This window comes from Eublepharis macularius, chromosome 2, assembly GCF_028583425.1.
Source record: "Eublepharis macularius isolate TG4126 chromosome 2, MPM_Emac_v1.0, whole genome shotgun sequence".
Lineage (NCBI taxonomy): Eukaryota > Metazoa > Chordata > Lepidosauria > Squamata > Eublepharidae > Eublepharis > Eublepharis macularius.
Window position 1 is genome coordinate 152,884,035 of NC_072791.1, and position 17,518 is coordinate 152,901,552.

The following is a 17,518-nucleotide window of genomic DNA, read 5'->3' on the forward strand; positions in this document are numbered from 1 at the left end:
AAAGCCTTTGTTCTAGGCTCTCCCCTCAGGACTAATTATATATTGTTGCTACCCTCCATTGATTCTGAGATGCTTGGGACTTCCGGTTTGGGATTCATGGAGGTCTAACGCAGCTCCATTTGCGGAGCTGACCGGATTGCCGTTTTAACCGGCCGGAGGGGTGAAAATAACCCGCGGCCGACTGCTCTCAGGTGGGGAGCAGGCAAAGAACGCTCAAGACCCTAGGGTGAGCTAGATCTCGGACGAGGGGGGGCTCTACACAAGGAGTCTCCCCCCCGATCCTTGAGGTCCCACCTTGCGACGGGTCGGCTATAATCTCTGCGGCAATTTTGGGGCCAATTCGGCTGGCATAAGACCTACATACCCAAGCTTCGATCGGGGAGGGAAGTCGAGAGGAGAATTTAAGATCGAAACAGCGATTACAACCCGAGAAAGTTGAAGAGAAGGTAAAGATCGCTATCTCTTGAAACGGGACAGATTGACAAAAACAGAGAGGAAAGAAAGTAGATTTTTAAACTGCAACAGACTAGTGAAAAGGAGGTGAAGACTCGGCAGGAGTTGTATTTTAAAAGAGACTAAGTTTAAAGAAGTTATTACAAAAATCGGACTATTGTTTTGAATACCTGTGGTTTTGGAGCTGTGGGAAAAAGACACCATCGCGAGACCTGCTGTGGGAAGACGGGAGACAGGAAGTGCGTAACAACAATAGAGTGGCTGGAGGGAAGCGGCCCTTGCCAAGGGACAGGAAGTGGGGAATCGCCATTTTTGAAAGTGGAAAGGTCGTGGCTTCAGCGGAAGAGGAAGTAGGCCATCTTGGATTATAATAACATAGAGAAACCATAGAGAAAAGACGCCCGACATTTTGGATATAAAAAATTAATTTTGGCAAAGATTGGGACATTTGAAAAAAAGGAAAACGTTTAATTATACGCCACGGAGCTGAGGAAGAGAGCAGATTCGTGGGAGCGAGCTAAAGCAAGCCCCACGATGTCGAAAAAAGAGTGGCAATCGGCAATAGAAAATTTGGACAAAAAACTTATAGACATGATGAAAGAACTTAAGGACACGAAATTGGAGCTTATTAAAGAGGTCAAAGAAGTTACACAGACAGTAAAGTCGGAGCTGTCAGAAGTGAAAAAAGGCGTGGAAACGATTAGCAGTGAATTACAAGGAACGAAACAGAGAGTCAAAACAGTAGGAGACGCGATGGAGAATTTAATAGAAACGCAACAAACAGAGATGAGATTGGTAAAGGGGAGGATGTCAGTTGCAGAAACTAAACACATGGAGAAGCAGCTTCGTTTTCGTGGTCTGCCAGAAGTTGAAGGGAAGTCAGCGCAAGAACAGATGACTGAGGTGTTGGCTGAATACCTGGGGAAGGAGGAGGAGGAAATTGTGGCTATCCTAGATGTGGCGTATCGTGTGAACTCGAGAATTGCAACCCAGAGGAAACTACCAAGGGATGTGATCGTGCAGTTTACAACTAGAAATATGAAAGAGAGGATTGTGACAAAACAATTTCAAGATCCATTGGAGATTGATGGCAAGACGATTATTATAATGAAGGAATTGCCCAGATCAGTGTTACTGGACAGGAAAAAATATAGAGTGTTAATTCAGACTTTGAAGGACATGAACATTAGGTACAGATGGGAGTTACCGGAAGGAGTGTCCTTTGAGTTTGGAGGGGCAAAAAAGCGTATCAGATCTGAGCGGGAGATGGAGAGATTTATTAAGGACAATGAAAAAGACTTACCAACAAAACCATGAATATGGAGTGTAAAGTATTATCTTGGAATGTAAATGGACTAAACTCACCGAATAAGAGAAAAAATATTTTTCATTGGCTACTAAAACAAAAATGTGATATTGTTTGTTTGCAGGAGACCCATATTAGAAAACAGGATGTAAAATATTTAAAATCTGGAAAATTGGGCAAAGAATTTGTAGCGGCTTCCAACAAGAAAAAAAGAGGAGTGGTGTTGTATATAAAAGAGGAGCTGCAGCCAAAATTTGTTATGAGAGATGTGGAAGCTAGATTTGTAGCAGTGGAATGTAATTGGAACTTAAAGAGAGTGTTGGTAGTCGGACTTTATGCACCTAACGGTGCAAAGGAAAGCTTCTTTGAGGACTTAAGGAAGCACTTAGACGATCTTGTATATGACCAGATAATTCTTGCTGGAGATTTCAATGGAGTGACAGATTTGGAATTAGACAAAAAGACTACAAAAGCACAAAAGAAAAGAGGACTATTGCCAAAGCTTTTTTTTGAGTTGATTCAACAAGAGACTCTCGAAGACGTATGGAGGAGAGAATATCCTAAAACCAGACAGTTTACTTTTTATTCTGCAAGGCATTTTACATTATCAAGAATTGATATGATCTGGGCCTCAAAGGACTTAGCGTTATGGACTAAGGAGGTAGAAATAATGCCGATGGTAGGCTCAGATCACAACCCAATTATGTGGAAATTTGGAAAAAGGAGAAAAAGGAAAGCCTGGAGAATAAATGAGGACTTGTTACAGGAAAGTGAGAATATGGAAACATTGAGAAGAGAGACTAAGTTTTTTATACAATACAACGTGAATAAAGAAGTACCAACCAGTAAAGTTTGGGACGCGTATAAGGCGGTGGTAAGGGGCATACTAATGGACTTAAATGGTAGAGCAAGGAAAAAGAAAGAGGAGAAAAGACAAGAGATTGAGGAGAAAATAAAGGCCAAAGAAGTACAGTTAAAAAAGAGACCAGGGAAAAAGAAAATACATCAGGAAATCAAAATTCTTCAAGAACAGTTAACAGCAATGAGTAATAAAGAATTGGAGTGGAACCTTAAAAGACTGAATCAAAAAGCTTTTGAGGGTGCTAATAAACCTGGGAAATATTTGGCATGGCAATTAAAGAAGAAAAGGGAAAAGAAAATAATAAATAAAATTTGTGAAGAAAATAAAACGTATTTGGAGCAGACAACCATTAGCAGAGCCTTTTATAAATTTTACGCTAAGCTGTATAATAAAAAAGAAGTAAACAAAGAATCAATAGCATCATATTTGGAGAAAACCAAACTTCCAGAGATCTCGGAAGCTTGGAGAAATAAGTTGAACAGTGAAGTAACTGACGAGGAAATAAGTATGGCAATACAATCCGCAAATCTAGGAAAGGCGCCAGGGCCAGATGGACTTACGGCTAAATTTTATAAGACAATGGCCAACGAACTGGCACCATTCCTAAAAGAGGTGATGAACGGAGTTTTTAGGGATCAAAGAATTCCAGACACTTGGAGCGAAGCGAATATATCATTGATCCCAAAAGAGGGCCAAGATCTGACTAGCGTGAAAAATTACAGGCCTATATCATTACTTAACAATGATTATAAAATTTTTGCAAAGATATTGGCGGAGAGACTGAAGGGGTGGCTCTCGGAAGTTATAGAGGAAGAACAAGCAGGTTTTTTGCCGGACAGACAAATAAGAGACAATTTAAGGACAGTGATCAATGCTATTGAATATTATGACAAGCGTTGTGACAAGGAGGTTGGTTTCTTCTTTGTTGATGCTGAAAAGGCGTTTGACAATTTAAACTGGGACTTTATGTTTGCCACTATGGAAAAGCTACAACTGGGAGAAAGATTCATCAGAGCAATTAAAGAAATATATAGGGACCAGACTGCAGCAATTGTAGTGAATGATGAACTGACCAAGAAATTGACGATTAGTAAAGGAACAAGACAAGGTTGCCCGTTATCTCCATTGTTGTTCATATTAGTATTGGAGATTCTGATGATACAAATACGACAAGACGAGGAAATACGAGGAATAAAAATAAAGGACTATTCATACAAGGTTAGAGCATTTGCAGATGACATAATGTTAATTGTAGAAGATCCATTGGAGAACATGCCAAAAGTGATAGATAAGATTAAGGAGTTTGGTGACCTGGCAGGTTTCTTCATTAATAAAAAGAAGTCAAAGATACTATGTAAAAACATGACTAAGCAGAAACAACAATTGTTAACGGAAACAACGGACTGTGAAGTAACTAGTAAGGTGAAATATTTGGGAGTTGAGCTGACTGCAAAAAATATAGATTTGTTCAAGAATAATTATGAAAAATTATGGATTCAGATAGAGAGAGACTTGATCAAATGGAATAGACTGAATTTGTCATGGTTGGGCAGGATTGCAGCAGTTAAGATGAATGTGTTACCAAGAGTAATGTTTTTGTTACAGACAATACCAATCATCAGAGACTCTAAACAATTTGAAAAATGGCAGAGGAAAATATCAGATTTTGTTTGGGCAGGCAAGAAGCCTCGAGTGAAAGTAAAAGTTCTACAAGATGCAAAGGAGAGAGGCGGAATGCAACTGCCCAATCTGAGACTTTACCATGATGCAATCTGCCTAGTTTGGCTAAAAGAGTGGATGACATTAAAGAATAAGAAACTATTAGCCCTAGAGGGATATAAAAAAATTTTTGGATGGCACGCATACCTATGGCATGACAAAGTAAAGGTCAACTCGATGTTCCTGCATCATTTTGTAAGGAGAAGTCTATATACAATCTGGAAGAAGTACAGAACTTACCTACAAGAAGGAACCCCCTTGTGGGTGGTTCCATATGAGGTGATAGATCCGAGAGCTGTGGATAATGAACAACAATGTTTAACGTACAAAGAAATAACTAAGATTGAAGTATCTAAACTTAGAATAAAGACGCAAGAGGAACTATCACCTAACTATGATTGGTTCCAGTATAGACAGATTAGAGATTTATACAACTCGGACTTTGCAAAAGGGGGCATACGAACAGAGAACTCGGAACTAGAGCAGACCCTTCTTAAAGAAGACAAGAAAAGAATATCCAAGGTATACCAAGTACTGTTGAAATGGTATACTGAGGATGAGATAGTTAAAACACAGATGGTGAAATGGGCTATAAATTTCAATAAAGAAATAACAATGGAGGCATGGGAATACTTGTGGAAAACTACAATGAAGACAACGACATGTATTAATATTAAAGAGAACATTTTCAAAATGATCTATCGTTGGTACATGACACCAAAGAAGATTGCGCTAGGGAACTTGAATACTTCTAATAAATGCTGGAAATGTAAGAAACATGAGGGCTCCCTCTATCATATGTGGTGGTCGTGTGAGGTAGCTAGGCAGTTCTGGGGGGAAATAATAAGAGAAATGAGTGAAATTTTACAGTTTCAAATAAATAAGAACCCAGAACTCCTGCTGCTAAACTTGGGAATGGAGGGAATTCCAGCCCATCATAGGACGTTGATTTTTTATATGACTGCAGCAGCTAGACTTTTGTACGCGCAGAAATGGAAAGTACAAGAAGTGCCAACTATTGAAGATTGGATCTACAAATTGCTGTATATGGCTGAAATGGACAAGATGACAAGAAAACTGAGAGATCTGGACTCAGGGCAGTTTAACACAGACTGGGAGAAGCTGAAACAATATCTGGAGAAGAAATGGGAGGTGGGAGGAAAACTGTGGCAGTTTGAGAACTACTGAAGTATAATAAAAGTATAAAAGAGAGGGGTGACTTTACCGGGGGAGGAAGAGAAATGTGAATTTATAAGCAGTTAGATTAATTGATTGAGATATATATAGATATGTATAGGTTAACTGATAGAACATTGATAGAGAATAATTAATGATAAGGTTTAAACATGAGGATTGAGTAAATAACAATATTTTCTTTCTTTGATAAGATTTATATGCACCAAACTGAATGTACAGAAGAGTTAAATTGATTGATTATGCGAGGAGTTATATAGAATTACCATAAAAAGTTGAAATGAGTAATATATAGAAAACAAATCAAATTGTTTGATTTAAATGTGGGAAATTTTTATGGTTTATGATATATAGGTTTATATAGAAATATTCAAAACTGGAAAATGGGATAAATTGTTTATCTAAAGACGTATAGTTTGGGTGTATAATAAGTAAAGGAGTTAAAGATGTACTGCTTAATATAATGGAGAATGTATATCTGTTTTAGACAGAGGAATTTAATAGAAGTAAGGGAAAAGGGACAGAGGGTGGGAAAGCTGTTGGAAGTCAACAAAAGGGGGGGAAAGGGAGGGGGTTAGAAACGAAAAATTAGGGGAAAATTGACTGTAATGTAAAAATAAAAATGTTCTAACCCAATAAAAAAATTTTCAAAAAAAAAAAAATTCTGAGATGCTTGGGAGAAAGGTAAGTATATGAATATTTTAAATAAATAAATAGTTGCTCTCTTCTGTCACAATAGGAGGATAATAATAACCTTGTGCTTATATACATCTCTTAAGGACAGATTAGTGCCACACTCAGAGTGGTTAACAAATCAGTGTCATTATTATCCCCACAATGGACACCCTGTGAGGTAGGTGGGGCTGAGAGCTGTGACTGACCCAACATGGGGATGCCAGTCCTCCGCCCTCCACCCCCTGCCCCAGCTTACCTTACCATTGGGGGGAAATGCACCTCCTGGGACATGCGCCTGAGCAGCATGGCATGCCCTTGGGTGGTGCAGCGCATTCCTGCATGCCGCAGCAGCTTGATTTGGCCAGATTCAGCCCAAATTGGGCCCAACTTGGCCTGAATCAGGCTGCTGCGCAGCATGGGAACACTCCTGCCCTCTACAGTGGCTGGAGTTAGGCCGATCTGGGCCTGATTCAGGCCCAATTTGGCCCACTGCATAGTGCAAGAGTGCTGCCACGCTCCACAGCAGTTGGATTTGGGCCTGATTCGGGAACATTCCCAGAGTGGCCCATGATCCGTGCGATGATGTCCTGTTTTGGAAGTGATATCATTGCACAAGCTGGGAGCGTGTGCGAAAGGGAATAATCCTAGGTAAGAGCTGGGCCCCAGATCTCCCACCAGGCGGTTGGGGGACCTGGCAACCCTATCCCAAGGTCACCCTGCTGGCTTCAAGTGGAAGGAGTAGGGAACCAAACCCAGTTCTTCAGATTAGAGTCCTGCTGCTTTTAACCGCTACAGCAAACTAGCTCTGGTGAACTGGTCAACTGATCAAATCTGGTGAACTGGTTGAGCCCCATTATAGGGGTAGGTATACAAAGACTTCCCATACTTGGCCTTTCTGATGTCAATTGTCCCTTTGAGCTTCTCTTCGCTGTCGTTCTCAAAGTACATCAGCTTGGCCTCTCTTAGCACAAACCAGCGGCGCTTCCAGTTCCGCCGAGACAATGTGGACATGCCCCCTCCCTTCTTATAAAGCCAGCCTGACTTCAAGGCCTCTTGCTTGGCTCGGAACCACATGAAGGCCTCATTTTTCAGGACACACCAGCGCCGTCTCCAGGGGTTCATCAGGCCTCCTGCATGGAGGTGGAGGAGAGAGCAGATTTTGTCAAACTGGCTGCAGCATCAAAATGTCTACCATCTATGCATTGCCAGTATTTGACCAGACACTGATACGATTAAATTCCTGCACTGATTGTAGCAGTTCCCTGAAAAATAAAATGGGCAGACTGCAATGTTGTATGCTACCAAAGGGGGGATGTAAACCACTTGTACAAAAATGAAAAGGTATCGGCTTCACCTCTGTAATGCAAAGGGCTCATACAGAGGATCATCTTTTCTGGAAACAGCAGCAGCTTTATCATTAGCGCTAGGGAGCTGTTAGCGCTAATACCGTTGTGGGATAACTGTTAAAATATAACAGAAGTTATGATGGCTTTGCTTTAGTAGGGACAGTGTTACCGAAGCAGTGTAGCAGGTGGATCTGGATCCAAACCCCCATTTAGTCATGAACTTCACTGGGTAGCTTTCGACAAATCTCTGGCTCTTCACCTAGCCTTACCCAGGGGTTTACTGTGAAGATAGCCAGCCCTTTGTGTATGCTGGCCCTGATTCTTCTTAGAGGAAGAAAGGGATATAAATACAGTAAAGCAGTAGCAACAATATTGCTTCAAAGTGGAATGGGGTGGAAACTTTCCAAAAGGTGCTTGCAGCAAATACCAAAAAAACTCACACATTTATCATAGCAGGTGCTGATCATAAGTGAGAAGGGAGAAGACGTTTGGATTTTAGCAAGCACCAGGCCCCACTGAAAAACTACTCTTCTGGTGACCAAAGTGCAAAAGAAAAATTGCATAAGACTCGTCCACATCTCTGAACACTGTTATCCTCTGTACGTGACGAATATGGCCCAGACTGATCTAGGACAAGCCACGGATTGAGTCGTCTGGTCCTCCAGCACTACATATCACTGCCCACTTACTATACCGCTGCCAATGCAAATCCACTTCAGGCAAGTTTTCTTTCTAAATCCCTTCTCTACAAGAAATATGGATTTTTGATCTAGGACTTAAGAAAGAGGAAAGTATTTCAGGAAATGTTTAGTGCTGTTTATTGTATAGTAATGTTTCTATAGAGTGACTCTAAACTGCCTTAAGGTCTTGCTTTGTGGAGAAAAGGAACGGTTAAAGCATTTTTTAAAATTTAAAAATAGAGGGGATTGGGAGATGAGGGAGAAGTTCCTCCTTCACCCTGTGAACCTGACAAAGCATCTTACCCTTCATGTAGAGATAGCTGTGAAAATAGGCTGGCCCTGACCCGTTGAGCACAGTTACCCGGCCACCGCAGAATTCTTCATCTGTGTCCATGTAAGCATCGCCTTCCTCCTCGCTATCTAGAACCTAATAGCAAAAGGAATTGTTATCAGCTGAAAACAAAGCAGCCGTAATCTAGCAGATACAAACTTAGACTAGCCTTTCCCAGACGGTCTGACCACACTTCCTCTACAGAGCGGGAGCCAGAAACAGAACTCTGAGCTGGCTAGATGGGACGAGGGCTACAAATTGCTTCTGTTTACAAGGCAGAAAGAGATGAGGGCAGATGATTACTTTGCTTACTTTACTGTTGACACTGTGTACCTTTTACTTGGTCTTAGAATAAGCTTATTTTAAGCATCTACTGCAACAATCCTCTGAATTTCAAAACCGCCTCGATTTCTGCTCCTTGCTTCACCCTGATAACTGAATGCATCAGCAGAGGACAGAGCTATGTTTGTACAGATACATGTAAACCAATAGTTGGCTAATTTCACATTTTATTTTATGGTCTTCATCCTTAGTTCCTTCCATGCTTTCTGTTCACATAAAGTTTCCCCATCTGGTCATTACATATGAACTTTAAAAAAAAATCATAAAACAGTGTATGAACACCAGCAGCAGATCATGCAAAAGGATTCTTGTGTGTGTACAACTTAATGTGCATACACATGGGTAGCACAAAGGGAGAAAAAAAAGGCATGCTTTGTTTCTGACCAATTATGGAGAAGTTATTCAGCAGAGGAGACTGCGTTTTCAGTAGGCCAAAAATGAACTACATCCTGCTTGGACAGCCTGTTTGTTAAAAGTGCAAGGAAACCATCTGTCTTCCCATGCACACGCTCAGGGCCAAACTACATGTTACATTGGCAAGCTTGGTCTAGATCCCCTGTAGCTGCGGAGAACAGCATTTTTAAAGTCTCCAGGAGTCCAATTGTGCAAAGGGGAGGGGCTCCTGCCTTTCCCTCTGTGCTGTTTCCCCAAGCTGAAATGGGTGTGTATGTGTATTTGCCCATCTTCGGAGTTCCAACGTAACATGTTGTTTGGCCCGCAAACACACACACTAGTACAGTGCAATTGCAATAAAATACTCCTTATTGTGACTGCATGATCCTTCCCTGTCAGTCCTCCCCCATCAGCCTCCACAGAAGAGGGGACTCCTGTCAATTCTGGTACTTCTGATTCTTCTGTTTAGCTATGCTCTGCCAATCTCGTCAATGATAGCTCTCGGAAGCAGCCAGCTGCACTTCCAGCATGCCCAAGTAGTCAGTGAAAGTGATCCTGACTGGTTCCTTGAGGGCTAAGAGCACAGACAGCCCCTCCTCCCCACAACCTCTCTTGCCCCACATTTCGGCAGCCACACAAGCTGCTATGTTTTGTAGACTATTTTACTATGCATAAACTTTGCTATGTGATCTCAGGCTGCCACACACAAACAATGGCACTGAAAAAGGTAAGCACAGGCTGTGGGACATATCTAAACAAACCATGCTGCTTCCAGGTCTCTTAATATCTGGAACACAAATCCTTAGAAATCATTATAAAGGGAATAAACATTGCGGCACCTCACATCAACAAAAATATCTTTTATGTCCCTGATAAATGGAAAAATTAATGGTGATGACAATAGTTAGGATCACGGATTGTGATACAGACAATTTGATGAAAAACTAATGACCTACCTAATCTATTTTTTCTTTAAGACATCACTCCGACCAGAAGGAGGAAATACTAGATGGAGTAAGTATACGTATGGGGCAGTGGGGGAAAGGCATTTGCAAGTACCTCAGAGCAAATGGCCATAATTCAGTTGAAAGGCTAGTCAGGACCAGAGCTACAATTATGGCATTTCATTTTTTTATTTTTAAGGACAAACTTTGTGAAATCATGAGAGCAATCCTAAGTGGAGTTACACTTGTTTAAGTCCGCTGAAGTCTTCTTAGGACTGTACTGTTAAGGTTACATAAAGTGAGTTAGGCAAAGGAGCTTTAGAATTAAAGGTCTCTGCACTTACACCTACACAATGCACATGGAAGAAAGCGAAAAAGCCCACAGCTGAACTTGGGGTGAGCTTCTGAGGAAAGATGCAGGAAGACTAGAACTGTAAAACTTCTGGCACTTTTTTTCTGTCCCGCCCCCTCAAAGAAATTTTGGGGAACATTGAAATATATGCAATACTCAGTTTTCCTAGCAAAACTAAACTTATTTTACTGAATTAACAACATAAAATTCACCATTTATAACTTAATTTAGCATAGACAACTGTACTATTTGACATATTTATGGGATGCATCATTATCTTCATTTTTGGTATGAAAAATTGCAAATATACCCAGTACTTCAGAAAGAGTTGCAAAGCGCCTGCACCTGAGACTACCATAGTTCATGTAGTTTTACTTTTTGCTATTTACTTTTTGCTATTGGAGAAGTAGAAAAACATAAAAATTGAAGGCAGAAAAATTCTGTAAACAAACGTGTATCATTTAGACCAAAAACCTCTCACAGTCACAACAGGTAGAACTACCAGCATATTTGGATATTAAGTTGTGTGTGTTATGCGCCGTCAAGTCGCCTCCGACCTATGGCAACCCTATGAATGAAAGACCTCCAAAACGTTCCATCTTTAACAGACTTGCTCAGATCCTGCAAACTGGAGGATGTGGCTTCTTTTATTGAGTCAAGCCATCTTGTTTTAGGTCTTCCTCTTTCCTGCTGCCTTCCACTTTTCCCAGCATTATTGACTTTTCCAGAGAATCTTGTCTTCTCTTGATGTGACCAAAGTACAATAGCTTTAGTCTTGTCATTTTAGCTTCTAAGGAGAATTCAGGCTTGATTTGATCTAGTACCCACTTATTTGTCTTTTTGGCTGTCCATGGTATCTGCAAAACTCTCCTCCAGCACCACATTTCAAATGAATCAATTTTCTTCCTGTCAGCTTTCTTTACCGTCCAACTTTCACATCCATACATGGCAATGGGGAATACCATAATTTGGATTATCTTGATCTAGGTTCTCAGAGAGACATCTTTATCTTTAAGGATCTTTTCTAGCTCCCTCACAGCTGCTCTTCCAAGTCTCAATCTTCTTCTGATTTCTTCATTGTAGTCTCCCTATTGGTTGATGATTGAGCCAAAGAATAGAAAATCTTGAACAACTTCAATTTCCTCATTGTCAACTTTAAAATTGTGTAATTCCTCGGTAGTCATTACTTTTGTCTTCTTGATATTCAGTTGTAATCCTGCTTTGGCACTTTCTCCTTTAACCTTCATCAGTAGTCGTTTCAAGTATTCACTATTTTCTAATAGTAATGTGGTGTCATCTACATATCTCAAATTGTTAATGTTCCTCCCACCAATTTTCACTCCACCTTCTTCTAGATCTAATCCAGCTTTCCTTATGATATACTCTGCACAGAGGTTGAACAGGCAGGGAGATAATATGCATCCTTGTCTGACACCCTTGCCAATTGGAAACCATTCTGTTTCCCCATATTCTGTCCTGACAGTAGCCTGAGTACAGGTTGCACATCAAAACTATCAGATGTTATGGAATTCCCATTTCTTTTAAGACTCTCCATAGCTTTTCATGATCCACACAGTCAAAAGCTTTGCTGTAATCTATAAAACACAGGCTGATTTTCTTCTGAAATTCCCTGTTATGTTCCATTAGCCATCGTAAATTTGCCATGTGATCTCTGGTGCCTCTTTCTTTTCTGAATCCAGCTTGAACATCTGGCATTTCTCATTCCATATATGGTAAGTCTTTGCTGTATAATTTTGAGCATCACTTTGCTTGCATGGGAAATTAATGTGATTGTCCGATAGTTGCTGCACTCCTTGGCATCCCCTTTTTGGGGGATTGGAATGTAGACTGTTTCCAGTCTGTGAGCCATTGTTTTGTTTTCCATATTTGTTGACATATTCTTGTTAAGATTCTGATGGAGTCCTTTTCTGTGGCTTGAAATAGCTCTATTGGTATTCCATCTACTCCAGGTGCTTTGTTTCTCTCAGTTGCTTTGATTGCAGCTTTTACTTCACTTTCTAGGATTTCTGGTTCTTCATCAAAAGATTCTTTGTCAAAAGTATCTGTCACCCTTCCATCTCTTTTGTATAATTCTTCAATGTATTGTTTCCATCTTTTCTTTATTTTGTCCTGATCAGATACTGTATTTCCATGTTGATCTTTCAGCATCCCAAGACGTGGCTTGAATTTCCCTTTGATTTTTCGGATCTTCTGGAACAAGTCTCTTGTTCTTCCTTTTTTTTCTCTTCCATTTCTTTGCACTGGTTATTATAATAGATTTCTTTGTCTCTGCGTGCAAGCCACTGAAAAGCTGCATTTAGAGTTTTGATCCCATTTCTGTTGCCTTTTGCTTTTGCTTCACATCTATCTTTAGCAATTTTAAGAGTTTCCTCAGTCATTCATTTAGGCTTTTCCTTTCTTTTGGCTACAGGAATAGTTTTTGCACATTCTTCCTTGATAATCTCTGATTTCAGCTCATAGTTCTTCTGGCTCATGATCAATTAAACTAGTATTGCAAATCTGTTCCTTACCTGGTCTTTACATTCTTCAGGAATATTATTTAGATTGTATTTTGGCACTATGATTCTTTTAGTGTTTCTCTTCAGCTTTGTTCTAATTTTTGATATTAGAAATTCATGATCTGTATCGCAATCAGCTCCTGGTCTTGTTTTAGCTGACAGAATAGAGCTTCTCCATCTTCTGCTTCCAATTATGTAATCTATTTGGTCACCCAGTGATTTCCACATATACAATCGTCTTTTTGGTTGCAGGAAGCATGTATTGGCATTAGCAATGAACAGGTTGTTGGCTGCACAAAATTCTATGAGCCGCTTTCCTGCTTTGTTTTGTGATCCTAATCCAAATCTTCCAACTATGTTTGATTCTGCTTTATCGCCTACTTTTACATTCCAGTCGTCTATGAATATCAGCATACCATGTTTAGGTGTATGGTCAATTTCTTCTTGGACACTTGCGTAAAAGTTTTCTATTTCTTCCTCCTCAGCAACTGTAGTTGGAGCATAAACTTGAATGATGGTTATGTTAACAGGCTTTCCCTGAAGTCTGATTGATATTACTCGGTCAGACTTTGCGTTGTAGCTCTTAACTGCTTGTGCTCTGTCTCACCTCACTATTAGAGCAACACCGCTTCTTTTGAGTTCATCATTTTCGCAGTAAAACACTGTGTGATTTTCTGACTGAAAATGTCCTGAGCTGGTCCACATTAGTTTACTCACACCCAGCAATGTTTAAACGTTCCATTTCTTGTTTTATGATTTTCAGCGTACCTGTTTTCACACTTCTCACATTCCATGTTCTTATTATGTGTGTCGCACAGCTTTGGACGTTCCTTTTGCATCTATTCACATCTGCAACTGGACGTCCTTTTGGCTTTAATCCAGTTTCATCGTTAAGAATAGTGCTATTCGAACTTGTCCTTGGCTCTTCCCCAGTAGCCAATTGAGTGCCATCCAACCTGGTGGTTCTGCTTCCATTACTATATCTTTTTTCATTTTGGATTGTCTCATCATAGGGTTTTCAAGGTAAGAGATTAGCAGAATTGGTTTACTATTGCCTTCTTCCACTTCACAGTACTAACCAGGGTTAGTTGAAGTGACACTGCCATTGTCTGTGAAAGATCCTCTGCCAGTGTCACCTTCCACTACTGCTGCTGCCCAGTAGCTAACCTTCAAGGATTCTTCCACTCCCATCACCATTGGAACATTCAATTCTCTTCTGCTGATGTGACTGTTGATTCCTAAAGGGGGTAGATACATCTTAGTCTGGTGTCTCAGCTTTGACCATTCCACCTTGATTGACTCTTCCAGAAGTTTAGACTCTTGACCAAGCCTGTGCTCCTGACGGTGTTGCTCTCAGCTCAGCTTCACTGACACACTCAAACCCCCTCACTGCATTAAGGTGTGTATCCAAGAAGATATTAAGTTAAACTATATAAAATTAAGAACACTGAACTCTTTAATACTATATTGTCATTAAACACATTATAGCATATTAATTGCCACCAAAATTATTTACATCTAAAAAAAAATCTTGAAAATTTTGTGTATGTCTACTAGTATAAGAGTTTTTTTCAGCACTCCCTAAAATGTCTCAATTTTTCTATATGAAAAACTGAGGAAATCCTCAGACTTTTTCATGTAGTACATTTAGAATGAGTGAGACACTTTATAAGACAAGATTTCCCTCACTCAAAAAGAGAAAATACTTCATAGGTGGGTTTTTTTTAAGTGTTCATCAATTTTTCAGTTGGAAAAATTGAAAAAAAGGCCTCAGAAAAATAGGTTTTTTCCAAAAAAAAATTTCAGGTTTTGCCTGAGTCTACATCTCTAGGCATGGCACAAGTGTGCTTGGCTAACATCCATCCCAAACCTATTACACAGACATGGCTTGGGCTCAGCCAACGTCACCAATCCTGTGCATCACATTTAGTGTTGCACAGCTAGCCATTAGCAACTCAATCTCTTAAAGAGACAAGCACACCTCTATTTTGCCCAAAAATGTTTTGTCAAGTCTCTTTTAAAGGTGAATTTCCTCCTTTAATCTTGAAACAAGAGCTTTACAAGTCTTTTTTTCTTAATCTGGCTTTTACTGTTCTTTTGAGTCTTAAGCGCTGATAGCCTTGTTCTGTGGGATAGCTTTTAAAAATAATCAAAGCCTTAAAAATCACTAAAAATTTCATAAAATGGAAAGGATGAACAGGACTGTGGAAAATTGGTGCTACAGGTACTGTCAGGTGGGTAAGGCAACCAATAGGTTAAAGGGACAGAGCAGACAAACATGTATGATGAAAGAAGTGGCATTCTGGAACATATTTCATTCACTACTTTTGCAAGTACTTTGGGTGAGTGAAATATTAGTGTATTGATTAAATGTGCCAGTGACACCAAACTGGGAGATTGCTACTACAGCACAAACATTGGAAAATTATGTAAGACAACCTGAATGATTCCATGGATGGGACTAATAGAAATAGGTTAATAGGTGTGGTGATGAAATAACACTTGCTGCTTGGGCTGACAGCTTCCCATGGTCTCAAGGTTGCAGGCAGAGATGTGTTAAGACACTTTATCCCCAAGGAGCACATTAACTAGTAACGGAAGAAAACATGGAGATACCAAAGTACTTATAAAAAATAAAGGCATATCTCCCGCCTTAAAACAGGGTCTACTTTCCACTTGAAGGTAAAAAAAAAATTCTCACCGAGTCCAGACTCCCATGATTGGAGTCCACACCATTGCTGTGAGACTTGCACAAGATCTTGTCCCCATTCAGGGGCTCGGCTGAAGTGCTGCCAACATCTCCACTGCCATCAAACTCTTCATGGTCATAGTCTGACTCCACATCTGGAGGCAAGCTGTAAATTGGATCTTCCACCTCCCCATTGTCACTTGGCAGATTTTCACAGACAGTGTGGTAAATGCTTTCCATGTGCTGATTCTCGGGACTTATAAGTCTCTCTGGAGAAAAAGCCAGAGAGTTGGTCTCCCCCTCTTCTCCCTTCCTAAGAAATGGCACATTTGGTGATGTGTCTTCCTCTGAATAGTAGTTATCACTGGTTCTGGTGCTGTCTTGGTTCAACAGGCTTGGGCTGGGGACAGGTGGCCCCTCTTCATCAGCAGGAAAACCTTCATCTTCCTCTTCTTCAGCCAAAGGAGCCACAAGGCTGCATTCAATGTTGAGGGTTCCTTCATTGGAAAGAGAACACTCCAGACCTTGAACACTCTCATCCAGGTTTCCGAAGTCCAACAGCTCCAAGAATTCTTGTGCCACCCTGGAAGCTTCCTTCTCCAGCCTCTGTATCTCTTCTTCTCTCTGGCGCTTTATCTCATTCTTGGTGTTTTCACAAGTGATGGAAATATGGTCTGTCTTCTGTTGCCACTGCAGCTTCTCAATCTCCCTTTCTAGTCGTAGGATCTCCTCCATCTGACGCCGCTCCTCCTCTTGCAACAGTTGGTCTTCTTGGGTCCTGAACACTTCCACCTGAAAGAAATGATGTTAAGTAGCAGACGTTCACAAATCAACTTCAGTGACGCAAGTCTAATACATCACAAGATGGCTCAGAGCCAAGCTACAAGTGACTTTTTTCACGTGGAGAACACTTGATCGTTTTCACAAGTTTTCCTGGGAACTGAAGTCCAAGTGTCCTTCCCCTCTCTGTTAGAATCGCTGCCTGAAGAGCCAGAGAAAGCTGGCGGCAGCAGCAGCTTTTGCAAGTTGTTCCTCCAGTCACAAGCCTGCTCTCAACGATCTTTGGGGGGTGGGCAGCTGCAACTTTCTCCCTGGGTGTCTTGCTCCTGGGGAGCTGCTCTGGAGAAAGTCAACATGTTGGTGAAGCTGAGCAGGACGCCCAGGGAGGAAGTTGCAGCTGCCCACCCTCAAAGATCGTTGAGAGCAGGCTTGTGACTGGAGGAATGATTTGCAAAAGCTGCTGCTGCTGCCAGCTTTCTCTGGCTCTTCAGGCAGCGATTCTAACAGAGAGGGGAAGGACACTAGGACTTCAGTTCCCAGGAAAACTTGGAAAAATGATCAAGTGTTCTCCGCGAGAAAAAAGTCACCTGTAGCTTGGCTCTCAGTGATGAATGTCTGCTTCATTCTACTTTCTTAAATTTCAACATTTCTTCTAACTACTCCAAGTGCATGATCATATTTTTCCCCCAAAAGTTGAAGATGGCGTGAAAGAGGATTGCTGCTTGTAGTATATGCATTTGTCCCTTCCACCACAGGGAGGATTTTTGCAAGTTTCTGTACTGTTTTAAAAACCTGTGTGAACAGAGGTGATATTAGGGAAAAGGAAATGACACAGCAGTCTTTCAGACCACTTCAAATTCTTTTAAAAACTATTATTATTTTGTTTTATTAAGAATCTTTGCTCTTTGACCAAATAGTTTTATCATATTTTAG

At 40.6% G+C, this 17,518-nt stretch overlaps 1 protein-coding gene across 1 annotated transcript in view; it reads right to left on the minus strand.

Moving 5' to 3' along the window:
- LOC129323547 (unconventional myosin-X-like) overlaps positions 1-17,518 on the minus strand; it is a 115,882-nt gene that overhangs the window by 22,804 nt on the left and 75,560 nt on the right. The window contains exons 27-29 of the mRNA XM_054970082.1: positions 15,818-16,597; positions 8,539-8,662; positions 7,096-7,339 (exon numbers count right to left, since the gene is read on the minus strand). Coding sequence (XP_054826057.1) covers positions 7,096-7,339; positions 8,539-8,662; positions 15,818-16,597 — 1,148 coding nt within the window. The remainder of the gene's footprint in view (positions 1-7,095; positions 7,340-8,538; positions 8,663-15,817; positions 16,598-17,518) is intronic.